The 26750-nt window shown below is 47.0% G+C and overlaps 1 protein-coding gene across 4 annotated transcripts; it reads left to right on the top strand.

The window, feature by feature from the left end:
• Positions 1–82: 82 nt before the first annotated feature.
• RFXANK (regulatory factor X associated ankyrin containing protein) lies at positions 83–24958 on the top strand. Of its 4 annotated transcripts, none has more exons than XM_032215073.1 (10): positions 106–194; positions 1585–1792; positions 3607–3778; positions 12039–12122; positions 13581–13646; positions 14715–14815; positions 16284–16409; positions 19813–19879; positions 22828–22908; positions 24447–24958. In XM_032215073.1, the coding sequence occupies exons 3-10, from the start codon at positions 3655–3657 to the stop codon at positions 24524–24526; spliced, it is 729 nt and encodes a 242-aa protein (XP_032070964.1). In that variant the 5' UTR covers positions 106–194; positions 1585–1792; positions 3607–3654; the 3' UTR covers positions 24527–24958. The 4 variants fall into 4 exon arrangements, with proteins under 4 accessions (XP_032071202.1, XP_032070964.1, XP_032071122.1 ...); XM_032215149.1 differs by having other exon boundaries at positions 110–194; positions 1640–1792; XM_032215231.1 differs by lacking the exon at positions 1585–1792.
• The last annotated feature ends 1792 nt before the right edge of the window (positions 24959–26750 follow it).

The following is a 26750-nucleotide window of genomic DNA, read 5'->3' as shown; positions in this document are numbered from 1 at the left end:
CGCCTGAGGAGAAAGGTTCTTACTGGGTTTTTGTTTTTAAAATCAAAACGGTGCGGAAAATGTCGTTTCTTTCATCCGTCAGGATTTATTGATTTATTTGATGCCCGGATTTCCCGTGTCGAGGTTCAGGCCTAAAAAGATGACAAGGCTTCTGAGAGAGCGTTTCCCTTTCCAAACGAATGGATGTCACTTAGGTACTTAACGAATAATCTTTTTCCTCCCCTAGTGGGTTCAATGAGGCTTTCTCTCTAACACGGTCAATGGATCCTGGAAATAAATCCCGCTGTGCTCAGTTGAATCGTATGTTGCATTTGTGTAATTCAGAAAACCAAGCACAAAAGCCCAGTGCATTTGGGGGGGGGGGTGTCTCAATTAGGCAAACGACAGAAAAATAGACAATCCCCTGAATGTGGAGGGATCTTCTTCCAGGAACCATGGAATGTTCTTCTAAAGATTTTAATTTTTAAAAAATGTTTGGTTTCTTCCTGTGTTTTCAGTTTTTGTATTTCTTCTTTTCATGCAGTATTGGTTTTAGTGTTGTGGTTTTTATTTATAATACTTCTTATAACATACTGGGGAGTTCTTGCAGTTGAAAGCCACACATTTTTAAAGTTGCTATGGTTGAAAAATACTGTTTTGCTGTAAATAATTGGTTGTTTTGTCTGCCCTCTCCAAAAAATGGGGGGATATTTAATCTGTGTTTGCAGTGTTGAGCATGGAAAATTGAAAGCTTGTTTAGGCTTCATTCTGTTTTAGGGTGGCCTAGAAACCCCGCTTGTTGGGTTAGTTTGACATTGGATTATCCACCCCCAGAAAATGGGTTAAAAGCAGTAGCCAAATTGAACATGTTTTGTGAGTGTAATCTTATAGAAAGTAATGGAACGGTTTTTCAAGGCAAGGAATAGGCATTGAAAGAAAAACAGGGGCCATTACGATCACTTTTATTTCGAATTGGTTAACTGTTTAAACATTTTTTTTTAAAAAAATGATTGAAATGTATCCCATGGTTTTAGGGAGTTAATTTTAGATGGATTTTCTAAGCCAAGAGAAGAGAAGAGAAGGGAGAGAGGGAGGAAGGAAGGAGGAAAAGGGGCATAGAAAAGAAAGGAAGGAAAGGAGGAGATGAGCTATATAGTTACACACAGAGAGAAAATACAATATCTTACTTTGTCCATCATTGTTTTGGGATCATTTTTACTTTCCTTAGCTATTCATAGCCAAGGAAATCAAGCCAGCCCCGGATATCTTACATTTATTTTTAATAACTGCATCGCAATTTGAAATCTTACAAGCGAACATCGAGAATTCCCAAAATTGCCAGGGAAGAATTAATTTTTGCTTGGTGAGAGTCGACAGCCCGTTCACTTTGGTTTGGGTTTAGAAACCAACAGAAGAAGAGCGGTCCCTTTAAGGCTAAGCTTTCGGGCGAAAGCAGCTCCGCCCCCTCCTGACACATTAATAGGCGGAGTGTTCGCGTGGGTGGAGCAAATTCCGTCGCTTCATTCATAAAATTCCGTATAGACTCCCGGGAATCCCTTAAAGAGCCCATCCGCCAGGTGTTTTTTTTTTTTTTTAAATAACCAGAGCTTCAGAATCAGATGCATTGTGGGAAGAGAAAGTTATTTTCACTTTGCATCAGAGGGCAGCAGAGGGACGAATGGCAATAAGAGCTGTTGGTTAACATTACTTCCTGTCGAAGCTGGGATTGCGGACGATCATGCTTTGATCATTCGGTGATTGATCGTTTACCCATCCTTCTAAACCGGGTTGAAGAAGTCTCCAGTAAAGAAAGGTGAGTTAAGAATGGCGTCTTCGAACCAAGTTGCTCCTGCTTGTTGTTCTTCTTGGAAATTGCTTTACTGCTTCCTCTTTGGCCATTGCTAAGCTGTAGCTGGTCTCTATGCTATGGATTCATCCATTAACTCAGTGTTTCTCAGCCATGGCCACTTTCAGAGAGGTGGACTTCAACTCCCAGAATTCCCCAGCCAGCTGGCTGGGGAATTCTGGAAGTTGAAGTCCACCCCTCTGAAAGTGGCCATGGCTGAGAAACACTGCATTAGCTAATTATGGTTCTGTGGCTAAGACACTGAGCTTGTCAATCAGAAAGGTCCGTGGTTTGAATCCCTAGTGCCACGGAGTGAGGTCCCGTTACTTGTCCCAGCTTCTGCCAACCTAGCAGTTCGAAAGCATGTAAAAATTGCAAGTAGAAAAATAGGGACCACTTTTGGTGGGGCGGTAACAGCGTTCCGTGCACCTTTGGCATTCAGTCATGCCAGCCACATGGCCACGGAGACGTCTTCGGACAGCGCTGGCTTTTCAGCTTTGAAAGGCAGATGAGCACCGCCCCCTAGAGTCAGGAACGACTAGCACTTATGTGTGAGGGGAATCTTTATCTTTACCTAGGTTTTTGGGTGCAGCTCAGAATCTGATAAATCCAATGAAACTCTGAACATGAGGCAACTGATAATCAGTTTTATTTATGGCCAAAGCAAAACTGGGCGAACTTTCATCTCCCACCTTAAAACAGAGCAGGCAGAGAGAGAAAAAGCCAAAAGCCACACGCCAAAACTTTTTCTCGAACGTCTTACAGTTTACACAGCTTTGCACAGATCGTCATAGTGTTAGAAACATAATTTCATAGCCATTAGTCCATGCAAACCTCATGATTTTCTCAGCGCTCTGAAAGCAATGGACCTCCGAAAGGGGAAAGGAATACATTTTCTGGCATCTAGCCCATCGTTTTGTTAGGGGGTGCTGTCTCATCTTAGTTACAACAGGCAGAATTCACATTTTGCATTTCATGAAAAGTTACTTGGCTAAGCTACTTGGCAGCCTAGAGGCTTTATCTATGCAGACAGAGCATTAGGTTACAATGTAGCTTCTCTCAGTAGCAAAGAATATCAAAAGTTGAGTTAGGTACACACTGTATGTGTTCTGACCGAGGCTTCCCAAGAGCATGAAGCAAACTTCTTGTCCCGACAAAAAACCCTTTTATTAATTGACTGTGAATTCTGCTCATCCACATCCAGCAAAGTCTTTTAAAGGAGGATTTACAGTCACAGACCTTATCTGGCTTGGAGAGCTGACAGGCCGATAGCTGCAGAACTTGGCAAGGAGTCTCAGAGAGTCACAAACCAATTAAGCAAACTAATTGTCTCCTGCAAACTCCACTCCCCTTTCGCTGCTCTTTTATTTCCTCTGGGACGGGCCATTCATCGTCCACCTGTGGCCTTACTCCCAAGTCAACCCCTATTCTTTAGTTGTTCCCTTCTGGCAACTCTGCACATGCGCACACTGGGAACAGGCTCCAGCTGTTCTTCTGCCTCACTGATGTCTGACTCCGAAGGCAGCTCATAACTGTCGGACAGCCCTGACCCCTCCCTCTGCCTCTGACACAGAGCCCTCATCAGAGTCTTCCCCAGACTCCAGGACTGGCCCAGGTTCCTCCCCAACCTCCTCACTGTCCTAATCTGTTCCCAGTTCCGCTGGCTGCTGGCGGACCACAACACTATGCTCTAATCCTTTCCGTTCTATCTTGCCAGGCATGCTGCCCCCACCCCAGCCCACCCAAGCCAATCTCATTCAGTATTATCCCTTCACTTTCAGCGTGTGTCAACACACCAGCAGACACAATTACAACGCCGCGATTCTAAAATGATCCAAGCCACCGGCCAGAGGGATCCTGACGTTTCACCTAGTGACAGAACAGATGACGACGATGACACGATAATAAATCTGCAATTGTTTCCGTATTCAGAAGCTGGGAATGATTTAAATGGTACGCTTACAAAGCTGAAGCCCGAATGGAGGGAGTTCTGAGGGGAAGATGAGATATGAGGGGATAACCGCAGCAGAATTCAGCTTGTTAAAATCTGTTTTTTTTTTCCAGAATAAAAATGGAAGTTTCTCAGTCTTAGGTGGTCGAGGACTACCTACTTCCAGGTAGTCCTCGACTTATGACCACAACTGAGTTCCAAATTTCTGTTGCTAAGACAGTTGTTAAGTGAATTTTGCCCCATTTTACAGTTCTTAAGTGAATCGCTTCAGTTGTTAAGTTAGAAACACGGTTGTTAAGTGAATAACACGGTTGTTAAGTGAATCTGGCTTCCCCACTGACTTTTACTTGTCAGAAGGTCGTTAAAAGATGACCCTGAGACACTGCAACCGGGTTCCACCACAAAACCGCGTTCGACTAAACCGCGCTCGACGAAACCGCGTAGCTGACGTCATCAACAGGGTGACAACAGCGCGGAGACAGAAGCACGCTGTAAACGCTAAACCTAAAATTAACCCCTAAACCTAATCCTAAAGCTAACCCTAAACCTAACCCTTAACCTAACCCTAACCCTAACCCTAACCTTAACCCTTAACCTAACCCTAAACCTAATCCTAACCTTTAACCTAACCCTAAACCTAACCCTAACCCTTAACCTAACCCTAAACCTAACCCTAAATCTAACCCTAAACCTAACCCTTACCTTAAGTTGAATCGGCTTGCTTTCAAAGCGCTATTTAAAGCGCCCTTCTTTCTCCGCGCTCGCTGTTGTCGCCCTGTTGATGACGTCAGCGACGCGGTTTAATCAGGCGCGGCTTAGTCGAGCGCGGTTTTGTCGTGCCACGCTGCAACCGTCATAAATAGGAGCCAGTTGCTAATCATTTTGATCATGTGACCACGGGGATCCTGCAACGGTTGTAAGTGGGAAAACGGTCATAAGTCACTTTTTTTAGTGAGTGCCGTTGTAACTTCGAATGGTCATTAAGTGAGTGGCTGTAACTCGAGGACTATATTCCAGTTAAATTAGGAATTATGAAGATGCTGAGTAGTGAAATATTGTGTCTAATTGAAACTTAATGACAATCCTGTTACACCCTGAAAAAATAAACCTCATTTAATTGGGCGGGATACATTTCATAATTCTTGAGAGCACCTTGCATAAATGTAATGAGAAAATATGCAGATGGGAAGTTTCTGTGTTCTGTATTCCGCCAAAAGATGAAGTATTTGTTCATTTGTTGAATCTTTTCTGACCCATGGAGTAAATGTACCCAGTTTAAATTATCCCAAAAAGTGGAGGACAGATCTGCAAAAAAAAAAAAAAAGGTTAATTCTCCTGTGTGCTGCTTGGGGAATCCAAGCATGGGTTAACTTTGTCCATTAGCCTAGAGACTGAGTTATGTAAATTGGTGGCCACGCCTCCTCTGACTGGATGGGCTCAGTTTTTTAACTCAGTCCAGCCAGACGAGACGTATACCAATTTTCTCCAGACTACTGAGACAAATTTTGCTTCTGTTTGGATTCTTCAAGTGGATGATTGTGAGACTCGTTATGGAATAGTAAAGGAGAGGCGACAGTTCGCTGTCTGCCCAGTCTTTCCATCTCTTATCCTTTGTGCCAGGTAATTGCTGGCTCTTGCAGCCGCTGCTTTGGCGCTTGGGGGCTGGCTCTTGGAGCCATTGGATTGAGGCTCGGCGCCAGGCTCTCGAGCCCGTTGTTGTTTTGGGGCTTGGCGAATGGGCTTCCACAACGAGGCTTCTCACCGATAGCTCTGCTGCCGCGCCTAAAGCTTTCCAGCCGCGTCGAATGCCTGGGAGACTCCCACCGTTCGCGGCGCGGTTTATCCGGAAGCAGCTGCGTATCACCCGCCATTCGCGGTGCGGTTTATCCAGCTCCTTGGCTACTGAGCGCGACGGGAGTGCGCCACCAACGCTGCCAGCTCGCTCCACGCTGTGGAGTTTCAGGGCGGCTTGCTAGCTGAAGGGCAAGTTTAAAATTGGCGCCCGAATTGCGGTCGCCATTTTGGGACCGTTTTTAGCGCATGCGCCCTAGGCAGCTGAGATCGAGGTGTTGTATTTCTTTGCGCCGGGAAGGCTGCTGAGTCATCGCCCCTCCCACTTCTCTCACTTCGAGCCTGGTCACCCTGGTGAGAGGATCGTGCTACCGCTGCCTTTGCTGACCACGAGGCCCGCCGTTCTTACATAGTAAACCTGTGCCTTTTATGCTATTTGAGTCTTTTCACTTCTAAAGTTACAATGGCCGATCAATCCACCTCAGGAGGTATTGTAGAGCCCTCTACTGATGCCCAGCATTCTGCCCAGGCGGGGGTTAGCTCGAGGCCTGGCAGGGCCGCCTCTAGAGCCACCAGTCAGAGGCCCAGGGACACCTCCGGGGCTCCGGATAAGGGTCATAAGAAAAAGGATAAATCAAAGACAGCACCTAAGGCCTCTGGGGAAGGTAGGGTTTCTCCTCCCACGCTAGTGCCTCAGCGGGTTTCACCAGCCCCTATTCCGCAGCCAGCAGGACACCAGGCCTGGTCTCCTGATCGCCCCTTGCCTGTTATTTCTGAGGCTGGGGGGGGGGGGTTGGGGATCCAACTCCCTCCAGTCATTACTGAGGCCCATGCAGCCTCGGCCTACTCGCTGCCACGTACTGGGCCTTCTGCCACCTTTAGCAATAGCAATAGCAGTAGACTTATATACCGCTTCATAGGGCTTTCAGCCCTCTCTAAGCGGTTTACAGAGAGTCAGCATATTGCCCCCAACAATCCGGGTCCTCATTTTACCCACCTCGGAAGGATGGAAGGCTGAGTCAACCCTGAGCCGGTGAGATTTGAACCGCTGAACTGCTGATCTAGCAGTAGCCTGCAGTGCTGCATTTAACCACTGCGCCACCTCGGCTCGTACTTTACTCCTACTGCTGCAGGCCTAAGGCCTATGGAAGGCTATGATCAAGGCCTTTCTCCAGGCCTTTACCAGATGATCTCTGCAGCTATCTCCAGTGGGGTGGATGCTGAATTGCTCCGTAGAAATCAGGCCCCTGTGGTTGCCAGTGCCCAAGGTGGGCCTACTCTCCAGGCCCCTCAAGTCGATCTTCCCGATCTTCCAGCTGGGCCTTCTTCGCCTCTTCCTTCTACGTACAGCGAGGATTCAGCGTTGGTGGAGGAAGGGGAATTGATAGATAGAGATTTCTCTGATGATGAGGGCTTGATATTTGATCAACCTAATTCCTCTAGCCTGTTTCGCCCCACGCTATTCAAGTCCCTATTATATAAAGCTAAGGCCACTACCCATATGGGGGTGGTGGCTCGTAAGGACAGTTCTGCAGTAGGCCTTGATACTACCGAGCACCTTTTTGCTGAACCAGTCTCACTGCAGGAGGTTATTCCTTCTCCAAAGCTTTTTCTGGATCTTATTCAAAAACAATGGGACCAACTGCGGTTACCCCGCCCAGCAACGGGGACAGAAAATTATACACTTCCACTCCTGACTTGGAAGGTATTTTGCAATTCCCAACTGTGGATCAGCCAGTAGCGGCCCTGGCCTCCCCGGCTGTAATTCCATCAGAAATTTCTGAAGGCTTGAAGGCAGAGGATCGCAAGGCTGAGACGGTCATTCGTAAGACCCACCAGGCTGCGGCCTGGGCCTTGCGCGCTGCTACTGCGGCATCGTTCTTTAATGGAACTTCAGTCCTTTGGCTCAAACAGTTGCAGGAGAGACTAGCCCCTGATGAGGTGCGTCTTCACCAAGACGTCACCAAGATTATGGCTGCCCTGGAATTCTCGGCGGATGCCACACTTAATGCGTCCAAGTTCGCTTCCCGAGCTGTGGTGTCCAATGTGGTGTCTAGACGCCTGTTGTGGCTCCGCCATTGGCAGGCGGATGTTAAGTCTAAATGGCGCCTGGCATCTCCGCCCTTCAAGGGCGGGGCATTATTTGGATCCGTGCTTGATCCCATACTCATAGAGACCAGGGACAAACGCAAGGTTCTCCCTTCCACTGGGGGGCGCAATAACAGGAGACAGCAGCCATATAACAGACGACAGTCCTTTCAAGGCGGTTACTCAGGATACACAGCAGCTCCCTTTGTTCCCCACTACAACAGGGCTTTCCACCAGCCACAGGACCACGGCCAGGACCGTGCGGGGTCCAGGGATAGGGGGCGTCAGCAGCATCAGGCGCAATCCCACAACAGGAGGTCCTTTCGTGGATCTGGGAACCGGCCCAGGTACCGGTGACTCCCACGGGGAGGAATTGGTGGGCGGGCGTCTTCTGGCCTTCGCTCATCAGTGGGCGGAGACCACATCCGACGCCTGGGCCCTTCAGGTGGTGAGGCTGGGTCTCACCCTAGAGTTTCTCTCCATCCCCCCGAGGCGATTCATCAGGTGTCCAGTCCCCAGATGCTCAGTGAAGCGGCGTCTCATGGAGGCCGAAATACATCATCTCATATCCATCAACGCCATAGAACAGGTTCCAAAAAGGCAGGAAGGCCTAGGGTTTTACTCAATCTTATTCCTGGTACCCAAGAACTCAGGGGGATGGCGGGCCGTTCTAGATCTGAAAATACTCAATTGGTACATCAAGTATCAAAGGTTCAAAATGCAGTCCTTAAAGAGCATCTTGGCATCCATCCGCCAGGGCGACATGATGACATCAGTCGACATCAAGGAGGCGTACCTCCATGTGCCCATCCACCCGCCACATCGAAGGTTTCTGCGCTTCCAGTTCGCAGACCATCATTTCCAATACTGGGCCTTGCCCTTCGGACTCTCCTCGGCCCCGCGCACCTTTACCAAGCTCCTAGGGGTGGTGGTGGCTTCGCTTCGCTTGGTTCCGGTGAGAGTGAATTGTTACTTAGACGACATCTTGGTCCTGTCGCCGTCTCGGGAACAGGCCTTCTGGGATCTACAAGTAACAATGGACTACCTGCGGAGGCACGGCTTCATTCTGAACCTCCCCAAGAGTCATCTGCAGCCAACTACATCACTGCTTCACTTAGGGACCATCATCAATTCCGCCACATGCGAGGTCTTCCTGTCCCTGGAAAGATGGCAGAGCATTCAACGACTGGCAGCCCAGGTGTCAGCTCAGCGGCTTGTGCCCCTGGCCCTGCTCTCCCAGCTGTTAGGAAAGATGATCTCCTGCATCGACATAGTTCCCTGGGCCAGATTTCACGCACGTCCACTGCAATAGTTTCTGCTCCCCTATCAGAGGTCCCACACCAGCCATTCACAACTCAAAGTTCGACTTCCATCCAAGCCTCTCAGATCCCTCCGGTGGTGTGCATCATCCAAGCTCCTCAAAGGGTGCCCATTCAAGGAGCCGGACCACATCCAAGTTACGATGGATGCCAGCCTCTTCGGGTGGGGCGGCCATGCCCTGAATCGGGTGGCACAGGGTCGTTGGTCGCCTCAGGAGCTGACCAACAACATCAATTGGCTAGAGCTCCAAGCCATCCGACTGGTCCTACGAGAGTTCCAGGACATTGTGATTCACAACCACATGCTGATCCTAACAGACAATGTGGCTTCCAAGGCACATGTCAACCGCCAAGGGGGCACGCACTCCAGGGCCCTCATGTTGGAGGCGGAGAAATTGCATCATTGGGTAGAGTCCAGATTGTTGTCCCTTCGGGCGGAACACATATCGGGCGACTCCAACGTCCAGGCAGATTGGTTGAGCAGAGCCACAGTGGATCATGCGGAGTGGCAGCTCCACTCCGACCTTTTCCAACAACTCTCTCGCCAGTTCGGCCATCCAGCAGTGGACTTGTTCGCACAGCCCCACAATGCGCAACTGCCCCATTTTTACTCCAGATACGTGACTCCCAGGGTGGAGAGAGTGGATGCCTTGCGCAGCCCGTGGCCGGCCGGCCTTCTCTACGCCTTCCCGCCGCTACCAATGATTCCGGCGGTCATCCAGAAAATACTGGCGTAGCAAGTGGAGGTTCTCTTAGTGGCCCCGATGTGGTCCCGGCGCCCCTGGTACGCCGACCTTGTGCACCTGTCGATCCCGTGCCCGTGGAGGATTCTGGACGACCAGATCCAGCTCAACCAGGGGGCCCTCATACATCTGAACCCCCAGTTGTTGCAGTTAGCCGTGTGGCACGTGAGCGGGCTATTCTGACCAACCTTTACTATTCCAGCGAGGTCATTGACAAAATTCAAGCGGTCTGTTGCCCCTCCACCACTCGAATTTACGAGGCCACCTGGCAGGCCTTCTGCAGGTGGTGCTGCCGGGCTGGGGCAGATCCCCTCCAGGATTCAGTGCCCCGAGTCTTGGACTTTCTGCAATCTGGACTTAACAAGGGTTTGGCGCCCAACACACTTCGCAGGCAGGTCACGGCCCTCGCCATGGTGATTGGGGGCGGTCAGGGACGTTCCTTATCTCAACATTCACAGGTCAAAGCCTTCCTGAAAGGGGCGGCCAACATCCGGCCTCTGACCGTGCACCGCTACCCTACGTGGGACTTGACATTAGTGCTCAGGGCGCTTATGACCTCTCCATTCGAACTTATTACATCCATCAGTCTTCGGCTACTGACTCTTAAAACTGTGTTCTTGGTGGCTATTACATCAGCCAGGCGGGTCTCCGAATTGGCGGCACTGTCAGTTCGGGCGGACCTCTGTATATTCCATCCCAACAGAGTCGTTCTCCGTTTGGACCCGGTCTTTCTACCAAAAGTCAACACGTTATTCCACAGGGCTCAGGAGCTCGTCCTTCCAGACTTTTGCCCCAATCCTTCTCATCCGCAGGAACGCCAATGGCATCACCTGGATGTGCACAGGGTTCTTCATCGTTACGTGAAACGCACAGCGTCCTTCAGGTGGTCGGAAGCACTCTTTGTGTCCTTTCAGCCATCATCCATGGGGCAGAAGGTTTCTTCCCATACTATAGGCTGATGGTTGAAGGCGTGCATCGCTCTTGCTTATGACAGCCAATTTCGACAGGTTCCCAGGCGCATCATTCCTCACTCTACCAGGAGTGCGGCCACCATGGCGGCCTGGGCCACGCAAGCCTCAGTGGAAGAAATCTGTAGAGAGGCTACCTGGTCTTTGCCATCGCCGTTCATATGACATTACAAGGTTGACGTGTATGCCTCGGCCGAGGCTTCCTTTGGGCGGCGAGTATTGCAACAGGTGCTCCCCTCCACAGGGGACCCTGGCCAGCCTGGCTCCTGCCCTGAATCTTAATTGCTTTGGCATGTCCCATGCTTGGATTCCCCAAGCAGCATACAGGAGAACGACCGTTGTCTTACCTGAACGGTCCTTCTATGTGTGCTGCGAGGGGAATCCAAACCCGCCTGCAGCTTCGGCTGGCCAGGGCTGTCGTGACATTTGACTTTGACTGACTCTTCACTGACTTTTGACATTGACTATGACTGACTTTTACCTGTCTTGTGACTTGTGTTTCTGACGTGACTGTACACCTATTGGGCTACGGCCATCATTTGACATTGTTATACATCATTAACTGGCTGACTTCGTACAAAACTGACCCATTCAGTCAGAGGAGGCGTGGTCACCAATTTACATAACTCAGTCTCTAGGCTAATGGACAAAGTTAACCCACCCGCCTGGGTGAAGCCATCTTGGAGCTTCAGTGCTGCCACACACGAGCTGAGGGATAGGGAGGAGGGGGGGGAATAGAGATAGCTGGGGCTGTGCAGTCAAAACAAAACACTTTTGCTTGGGAACCAAGGACATTCTCACACTTGGCCAGAGGAAGGAGGAGAGATGTTCACCAGGCCACCACACAGCGCCTTGATTGGACCATGTGACTGATTGTTTTGGGATTGAGGGAAAAACTTTTAATTAGGTGAAAACCGCAGGACCTTCACCTTCAGAGTCGGTTTTCACCAGATTCGTGCCAGTATTATATCCAATAAAGCGATTCTTTGAGGAATTCATCTGTCTTGGAGTTTTGCTTGGTATGGGTCAGAGGTGGGTTCCTACCGGTTCACACCGGTTCGATAGAACCGGTTCATCAAATCTACCGAACCGGTTAGAAGAGGTTCCACCAGTGGACCTGGAAAGCAGGCCACACCTACAGAAGAGGTTCCAAAATTTTTTGAAACCCACCGCTGGTATGGGTCTATTAATTGGAACTCTGACAACTCCTGACTTGGGTGTTATCTTGGTGGAACTCAACTTGGCTTCTAAAGCAAGGCTACAACTTAGCAAGCCAATTGAATCTCGCTAATTGTGGTGAATTTGATGAGCTAAAGATTCAATTTTCTCTTTCTTTCATTTCTCAAAATGCAGATGGGGGCATCCTGAACCGTTCCAACACCTTGACAAATCGCCAACGTGGCAATGAAGTCTCTGCCTTGCCAGCTACTTTGGATAGTGAGTTTTTTCTGTGTCACAAAAGAAAACCCTTTTAGGTTTTCAGCTTTCAAGATTAAGCACAGAGAGAGGGAAAACCTGTTGAAGTGGTAGACCAATAGGCAAAAGGCATTCAAATGTTATTTTAAATACTTCATCTGAGAAAGTGGGAGAAGTTGTATTTATTTATTACAAATGTTATAGATTAATAGTTATTCATAAACCTCAGGGCAGTTAAAAGTACTTCTATATAAAGCAACACAGCTCATCAACATGAAGCTCCAAAATCATAGAATGTAAGGGTGGGTAGGGGATCTTGGAGGTCATCTAGCCTAACCCCTTCTCAGTGCAGGATTCCACTGCAGTCACTCTAATTGAATAAATTCAAAAATGAAAGATTGGCATTTAAAAAAAATTGCTTTAAGTTGCAGCTTTCATCCTGCTGTACACTACTGTATTTGTTTCTATTAAAAACATAAGCCGCTTGGAAAAAAGATAAACATATTTTCCCTTGTTGTGAAAATCTGCTAGGCTTTTGCCAATATTTGATTCATTGAATTGATTAATCAATTCAAATATGAGTGACTCAAGCTGGGACAATTCATTTGTTTTTTTTTTTGTACATTTAATGGTTCAAATCAGGTCTAATTAAAGATTAGGTCTAAATCAATGTATAAGAATTAATTTGAATGTTGCAGGAGAAATGGAACCAATTTTAGTCTCTTAATAATTAAAAAAAAAACCACGGTAGACAAAGCACTGAAGGGACGCGGTGGCTCAGTGGCTAAGACCCTGAGCTTCTCGAGCAGAAAGGTCGGCAGTTTGGCGGTTCGAATCCCTAGCACCGCATAATGGAGTGAACACCCGTTACTTGTCCCAGCTTCTGCCAACCTAGCAGTTCGAAAGCATATAAAAATGCAAGTAGAAAAATAGGAGCCACTTTTGGTGGGAAGGTAAAAGCATTATGTATGCCTTCGGCATTTAGTCATGCCGGCCATATGACCACGGAGATGTCTTCAGACAGCGCTGGCTCTTTGGCTTTGAAACAGAGATGAGCACCACCCCCTAGAGTTGGGAATGATAGCACATACATGTGAGGGGAACCTTTACCTTTACAAGGCACTGGATGAAAAATCCAGTTTCCTTATAATCAAGCTTTTGTGTCCATTGTTTTTTGAGTCAAATTTTTGTCCCATGGGTTTGTCAAGATAATGCATGTTTTGCTAAAGGAATGAATAAGATTTCTCCCAAGTTTAAAAATATTGCACTTAGCTCCTTTCTCACCCACTGAAATCAGTATAAAATTATGTAATATAAAACGTACTTGAATTAGCAACTCTGTGCCTCAGTAAATCCGAAATGTGCTTGATTGTTAAAAAAGATATTCAAAATTGCATTATTTTGCACGATTCATTCATATTTATTAATTTATTAACCCTTAAGCTGTCTTGATCATTGTCTTCTCTTTTGATTTTCTAGCTCTGTCCATTCACCAGCTTGCAGCTCAGGGTGAACTGATCTTGTTAAAGGAAAATCTCCGAAAAGGTGAGCCATGAAATTTCTCACTCTTTTGCTAGAGAGAGCCTTAGTTTGAACAGCTTTAAGAATTGTGTACTTCAATTCCCAGAATCCCTCAGAATGCTGGCTGAGGTATTCTGGGAGTTGGAGTCCACACCTCTTAAAGTTGATCCGTTTGCGAAACGCTATGCTAGAACAGTGTTTCTTAAACTTTCTATCAGGAGCACTTCTCACTTTTAAAAATTATGGAGTACCCCAAAAGAGTTTTTATTTGTAGGAGTTACATTGGCCATATTAAAAATTAAAACCAATGGATTTGTTATTGCTAGTCGCGTTTGATTAATGGAATTTTAACATTTTATTATTTTTTAACATAGGCTGGCAAATAATTTTGACTAATTGAATAATTTTGAGGACACCTGAGAGAATCTTTGGGCAACCCCTGACAGTTTTAGGGCTTTGGATGTCAGTTTTTTGAGTCAAATTTTTGTCCCATGGGTTTGTCAAGATAATGCATGTTTTGCTAAAGGAATGAATAAGATTTCTCCCAGGTTTAAAAATATTGCACTTAGCTCCTTTCTCACCCACTGAAATCAGTATAAAATTATGTAATATAAAACGTACTTGAATTAACACCTCAGTAAATCTGAAATGTGCTTGATTGTTAAAAAAGATATTCAAAATTGCATTGGGCCTTCAGGCCTGCCACATCCGAAGCTGTGGGAAAATGGGAAGGGAATTATATGGAGTATGGGAGATATGTAGTCATAATAACATTCCTTTCTCAGAGTCAAGGACATCTTGCCCTGCACTTGGAGTGGTGTGATTGGGAGGCATTTCCAATTGGGACGGTGCCTGGTTGAACCATGTGATGGACATGTGGGTGCTGGGCAGGGACTTGGACTTTCTTTTGGGTGGGGAAAACCTGGAAACTTTCAGATTCGGGTTTTCCCAGATGTGCCAATATGACATCTCTAATAAAATGGAACTTTGAGGAACCTCAAGCTTCGGAGTCTTCTTTCATTGAGGGTGTTACTCGGAACCCTGACAATGGATTTCAATCAGGCCCCACTGCCCACTTGATCCTTTTTACAGGTGAGAACCTGCTGAATAAGCCAGATGAGCGAGGATTCACCCCTCTGATGTGGGCCTCGGCTTTCGGAGAGTTTGAAACCGTCCGCAGCATGCTAGAATGGGTACGAAAGCTTGCCTGGAGATAATGGCCTTAGAAAGCCAATATTTCTGGCAGTTTTAAGTGTTCTCTAAATCTGGGGTCTCCAGGCAACTTTAAGACTTGTGGACTTCAACTCCCAGAATTACCCAGTCAACTTGCTTTAAGAAGGGTGGGCTTCCACTCCCAGAATCCCCCAGCCAACTTGATTTAAGATGGGTGGACTTCCACTCCCAGAATCTCCCAGCCAACTTGCTTTAAGATGGGTGGACTTCCACTCCCAGAATTCCCCAGCCAACTTGATTTAAGATGGGTGGACTTCCACTCCCAGAATCTCCCAGCCAACTTGCTTTAAGATGGGTGGACTTCCACTCCCAGAATCCCCCAGTCATCATGCTTTAAGATGGGTGGACTTCCACTCCTAGAATTCCCCAGCCAGCATCTTGAAGATGGGTAGACTTCCACTCCCAGAATCTCCCAGCCAACTTGCTTTAAGATGGGTGGACTTCCACTCCCAGAATTCCCCAGCCAACTTGATTTAAGATGGGTGGACTTCCACTCCCAGAATCTCCCAGCCAACTTGCTTTAAGATGGGTGGACTTCCACTCCCAGAATCTCCCAGCCAACTTGCTTTAAGATGGGTGGACTTCCACTCCTAGAATTCCCCAGCCAGCATCTTGAAGATGGGTAGACTTCCACTCCCAGAATCTCCCAGCCAACTTGCTTTAAGATGGGTGGACTTCCACTCCCAGAATTCCCCAGCCAACTTGATTTAAGATGGGTGGACTTCCACTCCTAGAATTCCCCAGCCAGCATCTTGAAGATGGGTAGACTTCCACTCCCAGAATCTCCCAGCCAACTTGCTTTAAGATGGGTGGACTTCCACTCCCAGAATTCCCCAGCCAACTTGCTTTAAGATGGGTGGACTTCCACTCCCAGAATCTCCCAGCCAACTTGCTTTAAGATGGGTGGACTTCCACTCCCAGAATTCCCCAGCCAACTTGCTTTAAGATGGATGGATTTCCACTCCCAGAATCTCCCAGCCAACTTGCTTTAAGATGGGTGGACTTCCACTCCCAGAATTCCCCAGCCAACTTGCTTTAAGATGGGTGGACTTCCACTCCCAGAATTCCCCAGCCAACTTGCTTTAAGATGGGTGGACTTCCACTCCCAGAATCTCCCAGCCAACTTGCTTTAAGATGGGTGGACTTCCACTCCCAGAATTCCCCAGCCAACTTGCTTTAAGATGGGTGGACTTCCACTCCCAGAATCCCCCAGCCATCACACTTTAAGATGGGTGGACTTCCAGAATTCCCCAGCCAACTTGCTTTAAGATGGGTGGACTTCCACTCCCAGAATCCCCCAGTCATCATGCTTTAAGATGGGTGGACTTCCACTCCCAGAATCCCCCAGCCAGGGTGTTGAAGTCCATAAGTCTTAAAGTTGCCAAGGTTGGAGATCTCTGCTATAAATCTTTCTCTCCCTCCGTGTAGGGCGCAGATCCCCACGTCCTTGCTAAGCAGCGAGAGAGTGCCTTGTCCCTCGCCAGCACAGGAGGATACACGGGCATTGTCACCTTGTTATTGGAGAAGGCCGTGGACATCAACACCTATGATTGGGTAACTGTCTGTGGCACTGAGGGAGGAGAGCTGAAGTGGTCCAGTAAGATAGAATGATTGAAGGGGTCAAAAGCCACAGGGGCATCCCATAGGGCCAGCTCTGTTCAGTCCCACCATGAATCATTCACAAAAGCCCTTCGTGGTTTGGATACCCTTCTCCAGGTTTGAACCTGGATGGAAGACTGTTGAGATAATCTGCTTCCTCTTCAGTTCTTTCTGGTTGCAAGTCCGCCATTTTTTCAGCAACCTTCTCTAAAATGGGGAGATGACAGAGAGGATGGGGGTTGTCTAAATTTCTGCCTCTTTTGTCTCTTTCCCTTAGAGCAGTGGTTCCCAAACTTGGCCACTTTAAGACTTGTGGACTTCAACTCCCAGAATTCTCCAGCCTGGCTGGAGAATTCTGGGAGTTGAAGTCCACAAGTCTTAAAGTGGCCAAGTTTGGGAACCACTGCCTTAGAGGATTAAGTTTTGGACAATGTCCTGGAGTTTGCATGCTTTTGGGGCCAGCCTCATTGATGAGGGCTTGTAATTTAACCCAGAATTGCTGTGGTGTTATTTTGCATTAAAACTGCCCTTTTTCTCAGCCCAATCTGGACAGGTTCTTTAAATTGACCTGATCAGGAATGTCGTATGAGCCCAACCTCTTTTTTTCTAGCTCCTAAAATCCAAAAGAGCCGAACGTTCAGTCTCTCCTATATTCCTATTTTATTACCATATTTTTAGGATTATAAAACGCACTGGAGTATAAGACGCACCAAGATTTTGAAGAGGCAATTTTTTAAAAAAAGGTTTTGAACTCTGCAGGCCTCCTGAACCCACAACAGGCCTCAGGTTTTTTTGTGAAAAATGGGGCATGCAGAGAGTTTGAGATGCCTGCAAAGTGCTGGGGGGGGGGAGACGGCAAAAACGAGCAAAAAAAGGCCCGCTTTTCACAAAAACAGGCCCATTTTTTGAAAAAAAAAGAGGGCATGCATAGGCTTTGGGAGGTTTTTAGAGTGCTCAAAGGGGAGGGGCAAAATGAGCAAAAAATGGCCTGTTTTTCGCTCGGTTTTGCCCTCCCCAGCCCCCAGGAGCACTCTACAAACCTCCCAAACCCTCTGCACATCCATTTTTGTGAAGTGGGTGGGGTTTCAGGAGGCCAAAAATGCTGTATTCAGTGTATAAGATGCACCCAGATTTTCAACCCCTTTTTGGGGGGGAAAGGTGCGTCTTATACCATGAAAAATATGGTAATCATTTTTATTTTAGTTGACTTTTCTCTTCAAAAGCATTATATACCTGCCCGTATTCATATCACAACAATCCTGCAAGATAATAAGATGAAGAGGCTATAATTGAGATCAAATGTGTGGCTGAAAGGGTACCGTATTTGAATTACAGTACAACCTAACTTTAAAATTTGAATCTTGCCTTGTTGAGCCCTGTTATCTTCTGTAGATAATGAACACAGGCAGATATATAATGCTTTTGGAGAGAAGTCAACTAGAATCAAAATAATTAACAAAATAGGAATGTAGGAGAGACTGAATGTCCAGGTCTCATTGTTGCATTAAGCCAGTGGTTCCCAAACTTGGCAACTTTAAGACTCGTGGACTTCAACTCCCAGAGTTCTCCAGCCAGAAGAGCTAGCTGGAGAATTCTGGGAGTTGAAGTCCACAAGTCTTAAAGTTGCCAAGTTTGGGAACCACTGCATTAAGCCATACTGGCTGGGGATTATAGGACCTGTTCAACACTTGTGGAGCAAACCAGGTGAAAGTATCTACGTGCAGGTACACTGTGCCCTCTTGATCAAAAGGCATTTAGAAAGGAGAGCTATGATTCTTAAGAATTGTGTTTCTCAATCTTGGGAACTTTAAAATCCCTGGACTTCAGTTCCTAGAATGGCTGGCTGGAGAATTCTGGAACTGAAGTCCACTCGTTTTAAAATCCCCAAGGTTGAGAAACATTGTCTTTGTTGTGGCCTGCCAGTGGCCATCAGAGCTGGCAGCAGATTCGGACATTAAGGAGGGTGGGGAGGAACCTGGGCCAGTCCTGGAGTCTGGGGAAGGCTCTGATGTGGGCTTTGTGTTGGAGGCAGAAAGAGGGCCAGAGCCATATGCCAGTTACCAACTGCCTTCAGAGTCAGACATCAGTGAGCCAGACGAAAAAGTGGAGCCTGTTCCCAGTGTTCGCATGCGCAGAGTTGCGAGATGAAGGGAACAGCTAAAGAACAGGGGTCGACTTGGGAGTAAAGCCAGACAATGAATGGCCCTTTCCAGAGGAAATAAAAGAGGAGCGAAAGGGGAGTGGAGTTTGCAGGAGACTATTAGTTCGCTTAATTGGTTCATGATTCTCTGAGACTCCTTGCCAAGTTTTGCAGATATCGGCCTGTCATCTCTCCAAGCCAGATAAGGTTCATGACTGTAAATCCTCCCTTGAAAGACTTTGCTGGATGTGAATGAGCAGAATTCACAGTCAATTAATAAAAAGGGTTTTTTGTTGAGACAAGGAGTTGGCTTCATGCTCTTGGGAAGCCTCGGTCAGAACAGTCTTAAGAGTTTTGGAGATGAGAGGATGAACTGGGGTCGGTGGGAGAGCAACTATCTTTGCTGAAAGAGGGGAGCTTTCTTAACCCTAATAACTCCTGATCTCTCCGTTTCCCTAGCCAACATCATTTAAAGTTCCATTAGATACTTTGAACATTGGCCTCCTCAACTGCATTGAAATGCAATGAGGATTGGTGAGCCAGAAATGTCTCTGAGGCAAAAGTTGCACCAATCTTCTCACAACCACTCCCCCTCCCCGCCCCAAATTGGGACAGCTGTGGCTTAACCTTATCAACCATCTTGGTTGATCACGTGAAGTGTTAATGCCACTTTGTAAGGCCTTGGTAAGGCCACACTTGGAATACTGCATTCAGTTTTGGTCGCCATGATGTAGAAAAGATGTGGAGACTCTAGAAAGAGTGCAGAGAAGAGCAACAAAGATGATTAGGGGACTGGAGGCTAAAACATGAAGAACGGTTGCAGGAACTGGGTATGTCTAGTTTAATGAAAAGAAGGACTAGGGGAGACATGATAGCAGTGTTCCAACATCTCAGGGGTTGTCACAAAGAAGAGGGAGTCAAGCTATTCTCCAAAGCACCTGAGGGTAGAACAAGAAGCAATGGGTGGAAACTAATCAAGGAGAGAAGCAACTTAGAACTGAGAAGAAATTTCCTGACAGCTAGAACAATTAATCAGTGGAACAGCTTGCCTCCAGAGGTTGTGAATGCCCCAACACTGGAAGTCTTTAAGAAGATGTTGTATAGCCATTTGTCTGGAACGGTATTGGGTTTCCTGTCTAGGCAGGAGGTTGGACTAGAAGACCTCCAAGGTCCCTTCCAACTCTGTCATTCTATTCTATTCTATTCTATTCTTTACAGAATGGTGGGACTCCACTGCTTTATGCCGTACGGGGCAATCATGTGAAGTGCGTTGAGGCCTTGCTAGGTAAGTCAAATGCCTCTGCTATGCTTGATCTTTTAATCTAAATCCTCCATGCCAGAATAACTTTTTTATCAATGGGGGGCGGGGGGATAGAAGGCAATCTTTTGGAAGCTTTTATATTATTTCCAGGTTTAAGCATTGTATTTTTCATGTACACTACAGATTATAAAACATTGACTGTGAATTCCATCCAAAATGGCAGAATACCTCAGTGTCAATTTGGGGCAATTGGTTCCATCAAAATTTTATGACCAGTCAGGAGATAATAATAGTAAAAAGGTCCCCCTGGGTGCAATCGCAAAAAAACATCTGGAGCACCCCTTGAGCACAGCTGGCATTGACAAAATCACCATGAGTCAATTGCAAAAGGCAGCTTGACTTGGAACAGCTTCCATCCGGTGACGATGCCTTTAACACCATCAAAGAACATCTGCCTGTCCCAGATTCTGAGGAAGGACTCGGGCGAACTAAAATGCCAAATCCACCCTAAACATTTGGCTGATTGTGCAACCAACCATAATAATAATAATACATGCAGTCCTCAAGTTAGTTTATTTAATTCGAAGTTACAACGGCACTGAAAAAAGTGACTTACCGTATTTTTCAGAGTATAAGACGCTCCGAAGTATAAGACGCACCTAGGTTTTGGGGAGGAAAACAAGGGGGGGGGGAAATCTGCCTCCGCCTCCCAGCGATTTGCCCCCTTGCAACAAACAGCAAACAATACAGACAATATACACTGTTTGTGGTGTTACATTTTAGATTATACTTGTACAGATGTGGCTTTCTGGAAGCATAGTTATTCTCTGCTATTTAAAAGAAGATACAACAGCACTGGGCCTCTTCAGGTCAAGTATTTCTTTTAAAAAGTTTCATTTTATTAAGTTGTCTAGAACAATAATAAAGTAGTCTTTAAAAAATAAGTGTAATAATTTGAACATTCTATAGGCATTTATAGTTATTGACTTACATCCTTGCAGCAAACAGCAACAGCCTGATTAGCACAAGAAAAAAAAATCTGCCTGCTTCCCAGCAATTTGCCTCCTGCAGCAAACAGCAAGTTTCCCTTTCAATTTCAGGAGCCTCCCGATCATCAGCTGTTTCGGGCTGCAGGGATTGCTATAGCTCTGTGATGGCAAAACTATGGCACGCGTGCCACAGGTGGCACGTGGAGCCATTTATAAGGGCACACGAGGTGTTGCCCTGTCAGCTGGCCAGTGTGCATGTGCTGGCGAGCTGACTTCAGGCCGTTTTTCACCCTCCGGAGGCTTCCTTGAAGCCTCCAGAGCGCGAAAACTGGTCCTACGGACAAACCAGAAATTCAGGAATGGTAACTTCCGGTTTGTCCGTAGGGCCAATTTTCGACCTCCGGAGTCTTCAGGGAAGTCTCCCGAAGGCTCCGGAGGTCAAAAATCGGCCCTACAGAAAAACTGGAAGTCACCATTCCCGAATTTCCGGTTTCCCCGTAGGGCCAATTTTCGACCTCCGGAGCCTTCAGGGAAGTCTCCTGAAGGCTCCGGAAGTCGAAAATCAGCCCTAGAGACAAACCAGAAGTCACCATTTCCAAACTTTCCCCTTAGGTCCGTTTTTCACCCTCCGGGGGCTACAGGGAAAGTCCTGAGGCCTCCGGGGGCATCCCAGGAGGGGCGGGGAAAGCTGTTTTTGCCCTCCCCAAGCTCCTAGAAAGCCCCTGGAGCCTGGGGAGAGTGAAAAAAAACCATGCCAAAAGCAGGGGGGGGGGCAGGGGGGGCAGGGGGGAATCACATGCATAGCATTATGGGTGTGGCATGCCTGCGCACAACCCCCCCCCCCCCCGTGCTTCCCCCGCTTTTGGCACGGGAGCTAAAAAAGGTTCACCATCACTGCTATGGCCTATTGCAGCTTCCACAAGTCCCATTTCCTGATGCAAAGAGGTAAATTGCTGGGAGGCAGAGGCCAAAGGTTGGGGGGGGGCGGTAGGTGGGGCTACATTTGGTATATAAGACACACCCAAATTTTCACCCTCTTTTTGGGAGGGAGGTGCGTCTTATACTCCAAAAAATACGGTATAACTGTTTTCCCCACTTACGACCGTTGCAGCATCCCCGTGGTCATGTGATCAAAATTCAAACATTTGGTGACTGACTTTTATGACAGTTGCCATGTCCCGGGTCACGTGATCACCACTGGTAACCTTCTGACAAGCAAAGTCAATGGGGAAGCCAGATTCACTTAATAACTGTGGCAAGAAAAGTGGTAAAATGGGACAAAAGTCACTTAACACACGTCTTGCTTAGCAACAGAAATTTTGAGCCCAGTTGTGGTCGTTAAGTCGAGGACTACCTGGATTTGGTTACCCTGCAAGTTACCCTTCCCTGTGTTCAGGGAAGCAGATTTCAGCCTATTTAAGCCTCAGCTGCAATGTTTTTCCTAGTCTTTTAGGTTGCCCCAAAATGATTCCCAATTCGGCTGCAATGAAGTTCACAATCTAGGATGTGGTCATTCATTGTAATTACCATATTTTTCAGAATATAAGATGCACCTTTTTCCCTAAAAAAAGGGTGAAAATCTGGGTGCATCTTATACACCGAATACAGCATTTTTGGCCTCCTGAAACCCCACCTCCTTCACCAAAATGGCCGTGCATAGCCTTTAGGAGGCTTCCAGAGTGCTCTTGGGAGCTGGGGAGGGCAGAAATGAGTGAAAAACAAGGCATTTTTTGCTCATTTTTGCCCCCCCAGCCCCTAGGAGCACTCTATAAGCCTCCTAAAGGCTATGCATGCCCCTTTTTTTGGACAAAAAACGGGCCCGTTTTTGGGAGGTCTGCAGAGTGCAAAAACTTTTTAAAAATTTTCCTCTTCAAAGTCTTGGTGCGTCTTATACTCCAAAAACTGCAGTATTTGTGAATTTTAGCTTGTTACGATGACATGAGGATTCATAACCTATCCATTTTTTTTGCTCTGTGTTTTAAGCCCGTGGCGCAGACCTTACCACTGAAGCTGATTCTGGCTATACTCCAATGGACCTCGCGGTGGCTTTGGGTCACAAAAATGGTAAGTTTGGGGGGGGGGATTCTTTCATAGCAGCCCCACCTTCCCAGACAGGCAAAGCAAACCAGAATGCTTCTCAGCAGATTTATTATCGTACGGCGCACTCACATCACATTCCGATAAAAACACAAATGATAAAAAATACAAAATATAAAACGTAAAACTCTAAAATATGATAAATGCTATGTCTAGATAACTTTTTTTTTTGCTTTGTTTGTCACAGCCGGGAAATCAGCAAAGTGTCCATTACAGTTAGGTCTCATATTCCTATAGCTGGCGTGTGAAATGTGCATGTTCATAGCCTGCTGTAGCATCTTGTTGGTGAATGTGATTTATGACACAGACAGAAGGGAGGGGATACAGGGGTAAAGTTCAAATGCAATTAAGCGGAAATCAGTTTCGGCTCCACAGAAGAACATGCCAAAATGTTGATCCTAATAAATGAATGGATTTCTCTTGAACTTTCTCTCGTAAATTAATTGTAAATTAATTAGGCCATCCTTTGGAATCTTCACAGTGACTTTGCTTGTCAGAAGGTAGCCAAAGGGGATCAGATGATCCTGGGAGACTACAACTGTCATAAATACGAACCAGTTCCCAAACATCTGGATTTTGATCACATGACCATGCAATGGTCGGGTGAAAAACTTTCATAGGTCACTTTTTTTTGGTGGTCTTGCAGCTTCAAATCTTCACTAAATGAGCTGCTGTGAGTCAAGGACTGCCTTTACCTATCCTTCCTGTGCAGCAGAATAAACATACTTTAATAATACAATAGCAGAGTTGGAAGGGACCTTGGAGGTCTTCTAGTCCAACCCCCTGCCTAGGCAGGAAACCCTATACCGTTTCAGACAAATGGCTATCCAACATCTTCTTAAATACTTCCAGTGTTGGGGCTTTCACAACTTCTGGAGGCAAGCTGTTCCACTGATTAATTGTTCTAACTATCAGGAAATTTCTCCTCAGTTCTCAGTTGCTTCTCTCCTTGATTAGTTTCCACCCATTGCTTCTTGTTCTACCCTCAGGTGCCTTGGAGAATAGTTTGACTCCCTCTTCTTTGTGGCAACCCGAGATATTGGATCACTGCTATCATGTCTCCCCTACTCCTTCTTTTCATTAAACTAGACATACCCACTTGGTACACAGATGACTTACTCTCAGGAGAAAAATACTGTGGGAGTAAGACACCCCTAGCACCCCTCAGGGTGTGTATTCTGTTAAGATGCAGCCTGTTGTGCCTTTAAATGGCTTCTACTGTACAGTGCAGTGGAGTTGCCATGGTAAGGGCTTCACAGTACTCCACAAGGGGGCTCCCTCTGGTAAGAAGGGAAATCCAACATTAGAAATTACATTTGGTCCAGACATTTCCCCTCTATGAATAAATATCCAGGCAATACCAGATTATCGGCTAGTAGAAAATATTTGTACCTCGGTTTTTAGATTTTGGTAGTGGTTTGTTCTCCAAGTTTGTTTCAATTTAGTTTGTCAAAATGATTAATATACTTTTCCTAACAGTAAAAAATTCTTCTTTGCCTTTCCAGTCCAGCAAGTGATTGAAAAACACATTCTCAAGTTATTGCGGAACAAGGGAAGAGATGACAAAAGAGAAGCGTCTGAGTGATGAATATCTCTGTTTTCTCCTCTGGAATCAAAGAAATGGGTGGAAGGGGTGTGTGTCTTTGAGACGGGCATCTTCCATGCCAGCCTGCAGAGATGGCACCGAACCGGGCATTTTCAGACAACAGGGTACAGAAAGAAGCACCTGATGTTTTCCAAAAGAAATTCCGCTTTCTTGAACAGTGAGGTTACAGGATCCCAATATCAAGTCGACTTTCTTCTCAAGGAATTGCTAATTTACCTCTCCTGCAGATTTATGGAAATTTCTCCTGAACGCCAAACCATAATTTGGGGGTGGGATGGGGTGGGGAGGAAACTGTATTGAGCAGAAGCTTCCGTTACGTCAGGAGCCTCCAAACCGGTGGTGGGTTGCAGGTTGTACGCCCTGGTATGGGCATACCGGTGCCTGCCAGGAGCACCGGCTACCATTCCAGTATGGTGCTCCGGAGGGCCCAACTGCCCGCCCGAGCTCCTTACCTGTATTTGAGCTCTTTGGTGCTTCTGTGCACGGAGCATACGGTGCCTGCGCCACACTCCGCTGAGCAGCTGGAGCGTTGCAAGGTATCATGGAGGATGCATGCGTGCGTGTGTGCATGTGGGGGACGCCGGGCCCTGTTGCACCGTATTGGTTGCAACATGATCCGGAACCCACCACTGCTCCAAATTTAGCAACTTTTAAGAGTTGTGGACTTCAACTCCCAGAACTCCTCAGCCGGCGGGTCAAGCTAGGAATTCTGGGAATTGAAATCCACAAGTCTTAAAAGTTGCTTTTAAACTGTACAAAAATCATCTTTGGCTCTACATGTATGCAGAAGAGAGGGGGGGGAAATGCCGTTTCCTCAGTTGCTGGGGGTGAATCAGGGTTGGGTCAGAAGAAGCTGACCGAAAAACATTCACAAGATTTGAAGAGACTATTTTTGTTTAACAGAAATAAATATTTATATATACATAAATATATATATACATGTAACAGGCTTACTGAGTGATTTTCATTTCAAATCGACTGGGTTCTAGTTTTTACATTTTACTCCTGGACTTCCTCATTCCCATGAATGCATCTGATTTAGGCTTGCATGTATAGGGAGTCCTCAAATTGCGACAATTGGGACCAGTCTTTCAGTTGATAAGCCCTGGTTAATTGTTCTCCTCTTAAAGAATCTCCACTGCTGAAGCTCCCACAACTTCTGAAGGCAACTTCCGTTCCATGGGTTGATTGTTCTCATTTGTCAGGTAATTTCTCCTTAGTTGTAGGTTGCTTCCCTGCGTGGTTAGTTTCTATCCATTGCTTCTTTTTTGCCTTCTGGTGATTTGGAGAATAGGTTGACCCACCTCTTCTTTGTGGCAGCCCCTCAGATATTGGAACGCTGCAGTGGTGGGTTTCAAAAATTGTTGGAAACCTACTCTGTGGGTGTGGCCTCCTTTGTGGGAGTGGCTTGCCGCCCATGTGACCGGATATGAAATTATGAATTAGTACTTAGGTCGGTCCAAGTAGCTATTCAGAAACTCTGGCATTGAAGCACGCAAGTCTTAAAGCTGTCAAGTTACAAGATCCATTCCAGTGGTGGGTTTCAAAATTTTTTGGAAGCTCTTCTGTAGGTGTGGCCTGCTTTCCGGGTCCACTGGTGGAACCTCTTCTAACCGGTTCGGTAGATTTGACAAACCGGTTCTACCGAATAGGTGCGAACTGGTAGGAACCCACCTCTGGAACACTGCTAACATGTCACCCCCCTAGTCCCAGGACGGTGAACCTGCGGCACGCAGAGCCATTTCTCAGGGCACGTGCGCACTGGCCAGCTGAGTTAAGCCTTTTTAAAAACCATTTTTCACCCTCCTCAGGCTCCCCCCCCTGGAGGCCCTCCAGAGGCTTCAGGAGCTTCCCTGAAGCCTCCAGAGCGCCAAAAACCCGGCCCTATGGGCAAACCAGAAGTTCGCAAACGGAGTTCCAGTTTGCTCCTAGGACTGTTTTTAGTCTTCCGGAGCCTTCAGGGAAGCTTCTGAAGCCTCTGCAGGTCTCCGGGGGGAGAGGCTGTTTTCGCCCTCCCCAGGCTCCTATAACGCCTCTGGAGGCTGGGGAGGGCAAAAAAAAGCATGCAAAAAATGGGGAGCGCCTGTCATACGTGCATGCGCATTTGGGGGGGGGGGGTGTCACGCATTGCATTATGGGTGCGGCATGCCCACACACGACCCCCACTGCCCCCCCCCCTATGGCACGCAAGCGAAAAAAGGTT

The sequence above is a fragment of the Thamnophis elegans genome, chromosome 1 (genome assembly GCF_009769535.1).
Source record: "Thamnophis elegans isolate rThaEle1 chromosome 1, rThaEle1.pri, whole genome shotgun sequence".
In the NCBI taxonomy this organism is placed as follows: domain Eukaryota; kingdom Metazoa; phylum Chordata; class Lepidosauria; order Squamata; family Colubridae; genus Thamnophis; species Thamnophis elegans.
This window is presented reverse-complemented; position numbering and strand designations above follow the sequence as displayed.